Raw genomic sequence first — 4,347 nt, 5'->3', positions numbered from 1 at the left:
GGTGAGTAGAAAATGAAGGCTAATCATGTTTTGGGTGTACTTTTCCCTTAACTTCCAAAATATCAAACAACATTATGTGAAACCGTGTTGGACGGTTATAGCCACACTGATGTACAATGGCCAAAAATCCTATAGAATAAAAGTTTACCTCTTAAATTGCATTGAATACGCTTTGACACAAAGACATTTTGATAAACAAAACCAACTCTTATTAGTCACTGAAATTAACGACCTGACAAACAAATTACAAATATTGCCTTTGTTTGACAGTAACACAAACATGGAGTACATCTGGCTTCTCTCTCTGAAAGAAAATTCAGTTTGAAGTTGAACTTAACCTGGGCCTCATATTTTCTCTGTTTAAGGGATCTAAGGAAAAGCTAAATCTTTAAGATCAGATCATCTCTGAGATAAAACCTCACAACTTAACAGCAGCAAAAAAGTATTTACATCCACCAACGGGTAAAAGTATCTCTACCTTCATGCGTTAGCTTTCAGTAACCTTTTAGAAGCTTAACGCGTGACTCGCCCCATGTAGCATCTTTGTCTGAATGGTGGGATTATACTAACCTTGGAAACTTGCCGTCTGAGACATCCAAAGTTCCAAAAACTAATTTCAGAGAGATGTTTATCAACCCCCGACCCCTGGGGGCCAACTTTTCAACAACTGTTTATTAACTACTAGTCATTTTTTCTTAAACACAAAACAGAACAGTATTGGTCTTTTATTTTCAATTTTCAATAGTTTCAATCTTGTAGCCTTGAACATCAGTTGCACTTTCTGTTTTTCATACAGCATACAGTGCACCTCGCCATGGTGTCATCATTCCTCACCATGGCCGGTTTTAGATAGGGGCCAACGGGGGCCAGTGCCCCTGTAGATCATGTCCTGGCCCCTGTACTGAAGGCAGGACATTCTAATGATGATCTGCGCTGGAACAGACATGGTTACTGATAGGTCCTTTGGATCTATTTTATTCTTTTCATTACAAATTCTGTTTTACTAATTATTCAAAAACAATAAGGATATAGCTTCAGTGGTATTGAGATAGGATCCAAGTTTTCATCTGCCAAATTTTTGTTTTTCACAACAAATAAAAAAAAAAATGCTCTAATTTTTACAGATGAATTTAACAGTTTTTATTCCAATTTACATTTTGTAGAAAACGGTAGTTTAAACTTAAATTAAGTCAAAAATATGTAAAATTCCTAAATTCTAAATGTATATTGACCTCATAAGAAATATATTTTCATTGAACCTCATGGAAAAGAAATTTCACTTCATGCAGCTATATTAATATATTTGAATATCTTGCCCTGTTTTTAATTTCATGCTTTTCTGTGCCCCCCATGAAAACACGCTGGCCCCCTCCTTGCCCCCTGATACATTTGGTCTAGATCCGCCCCTGTTCCTCACCTTCCCTAGACGTGGATATACTTTAGTTTATTCTGCTTTAAGATTAGTCCTATGTTTTCGTTTTTTACTCGAGAATTCAACCTCTGCCGTTTCCCAGGATGCACAGCTTTGAGTGGTAACTGGGTGACTGCCAGAGAGTAACCCAGAGAAACTTATCAGACTGATCCAATCAGCTCTCTGACAACCAGTCGCCTGGAACGCTGGTTGAACAGAGCATTGCTTTGGACAGATACGCTGCACAGGTTTCCCCAGCACCTCCTCCTTACACGCCGCTCTCTTTTATTGTCTGCGCAGTCATAGTAGTTCTTATCCACACATGATGCTCTCACTCGCATTGAAAAAACAGCATCTCACAAAGTCAAAAATCCGGGATAATTTATCCAACACGATATCAGGGAGACTCCCCGAACTTCCGGGAGGCTTGGGATGTCTGAAAAATGTTGATTTAATCTGATATAAAATGACGCTTTCCTCCCTGCCTCTAACTCCCTCCAGGTCAGTCAGGTCTTGGTTTTGGTGATGCCTTGTAGGCATGAATGAAGCAGTGTCCAGTTTTAATACACTTTAGACACAAACATTTGAATCCATTAACACACATTACTCTAGAAACACAGATGCAAACCCCAGGAAGGGTTTGTTGACCAGGAGATTATGAATATGTCATGATTTTATCAAGAGCTCAGACCCACATGCAGAGAGACCAATTCAGAGAGACCAAGGGAAAGGTTTAACAGGTTTATTTAGGAGTTGGTGAAGAATCCAGTGTTGCTCTGAACACTGCTCAACCAGAACTGGAAGGTGAGGGTAAGACACTGCGGTTAGTTCAGGCTCAGAAGGAAATTTGATTCTTGAGAATTTGGTAGATAACTCATGTTTCCAGAGAAGTTGCAGATTCTTAGACTCCGGTCTGTGTGTGGAAGTTCCAGTGTTTGTCTGATTCCGGACAGGAAACGCGCATGCTCGCCAAAGGCGCCTAACATTCGCCCTGTGCTTGTGCCACTCTTAATTAAAAACACTTATCATTTATTGATCAGTATGTAAGAATTTAATATTTAAAGTACTTTCAGAAGTTTGTATTATGGATATGACTGGACTTCTTTAACGACACAAACATAAGGGGATGGGTTAAAAGCAGAGAGGGAATTTCCCCATGGTGGGACCNCTAATTATTCAACAACAATAAGGATATAGCTTCAGTGGGATTGAGATAGGATCCCAGTTTTCATCTGTTAAATGTTTTTTTCCCCACAACAAATAAATGCTCTAATTTTTACAGATGAATTTAACAGTTTTTCTTGAGTTCTAATTCAAATGTATAGAAAACGGTAGTTTAAACTTCAATTAAGTCAAAAAAATATGTAAAATTCCTAAATTTTAAATGTACGCCACATAAGAAATAGAATTTTCGTTGAACCTCACTGAAAAGAAATGTCACTTCATGCAGCTCTCTTAATATATTTGAATATCTTGCCCTGTTTTTTATTTCATGCTTTTCTGTGCCCCCCATGAAAACACGCTGGCCCCCTCCTTGCCCCCTGATACATTTGGTCTAGATCCGCCACTGTTCCTCCCCTTCCCTAGACGTGGATATACTTTAGTTTATTCTGCTGTAAGATTAGTCCTATGTTTTAGTTTTTTACTCGAGAATTCAACCTCTGCCGTTTCCCAGGATGCACAGCTTTGAGTGGTAACTGGGTGACTGCCAGAGAGTAACCCAGAGAAACTTATCAGACTGATCCAATCAGCTCTCTGACAACCAGTCGCCTGGAACACTGGTTGAACAGAGCATCGCTTTGGACAGATACGCTGCACAGGTTTCCCCAGCAACCTCCTCCTTACACGCCGCTCTCTTTTGTTGTCTGCATAATCAAAGTAGTTCTTATCCACACATGATGCTCTCACTCGCATTGAAAAAACACCACCTCACATAGTCTAAAATCCGGAATAATTTATCCAACACGATATCAGGGAGACTCCCCGAACTTCCGGGAGACTTGGGATGTCTGAAAAATGTTGATTTAATCTGATATAAAATGACGCTTTCCTCCCTGCCTCTGTTGCTCTGAACACTGCTCAACCAGAACTGAAAGGTGAGGGCAAGACACTGCGGTTAGTTCAGGCTCAGAAGGAAATTTGATTCTCGAACTTGAAGAGGAGAATTTGGTAGATAACTCACGTTTCCAGAGAAGTTGCTGATTCTTAGACTCCAGTCTGTGTGCGGATGTTCCAGTGTTTGTCTGATTTGGTGGAGGGCGGACAGGGTTTACCCAGAATGCGGTTGTTTATAGGCGAACGGAGAAGCTCACTGACACTCAGATTTCCTGCGGTACTTGAGCGGGTCGTAGTGGAGATGAATCCCTTACTCAGTGTGAAGCTCAAATGATCTCTTGAGGGAAAGTGGATTCAAACCTCCAGTTTGAATCCTCAACTCAGTTTGAAGCTCAGATGATCCTTCCAGCGAGAGAAGATCCAAAACATCCAGTTTGCAGGATGACTTCCTGCCGAGAGGCAAAGAGAAAAATAAGATTAAAACTCAGGTTGACAAGAACTCAGTTTGACTCAGCAAAACACAGCTTGGATAGAGTACCGAAAACTGGCAAACACTCTGGAATCGAGGTAGTGGCGGTCAGCAGCTTAAGAGCGCTCCGTAATGAGGTAACCATCTGCAGGTGTGTAGGGAGGCGGACCGGAACCAGGCGTCCCCTGGTGGAGGAAGGGAGACACACAGAAAAAACACATACACAGACTTTCCTGACAGAATATATTAATTAGGTAGAACTAAAAGTTATAGTTAATTAATAGGTCATTCAAATCAAGGGTAAAACCAATTAATGATTTTTACTTTCATGGTTATACCTATAATTTGCTTTCTCACCAGCTGGACTCCTGGATTGAATTGAGTAAATTTTATTTATATTGCGGCAATTCAT

General features: G+C 40.4%; 1 protein-coding gene across 1 annotated transcript in view; it reads left to right on the top strand.

Moving 5' to 3' along the window:
* Nucleotides 1-2,394, top strand: part of slc4a5 (solute carrier family 4 (sodium bicarbonate cotransporter), member 5) — a 52,477-nt gene extending 50,083 nt beyond the window's left edge. The window contains exon 24 of the mRNA XM_015401456.1: nucleotides 2,365-2,394. Coding sequence (XP_015256942.1) covers nucleotides 2,365-2,394 — 30 coding nt within the window. The remainder of the gene's footprint in view (nucleotides 1-2,364) is intronic.
* The last annotated feature ends 1,953 nt before the right edge of the window (nucleotides 2,395-4,347 follow it).

This window comes from Cyprinodon variegatus, unplaced genomic scaffold, assembly GCF_000732505.1.
Source record: "Cyprinodon variegatus isolate N-32 unplaced genomic scaffold, C_variegatus-1.0 Scaffold1222, whole genome shotgun sequence".
In the NCBI taxonomy this organism is placed as follows: Eukaryota; Metazoa; Chordata; class Actinopteri; order Cyprinodontiformes; family Cyprinodontidae; genus Cyprinodon; species Cyprinodon variegatus.
The sequence above is the reverse complement of the archived record's forward strand: the minus strand, read 5'-3'. Positions and strand labels throughout refer to the sequence as shown.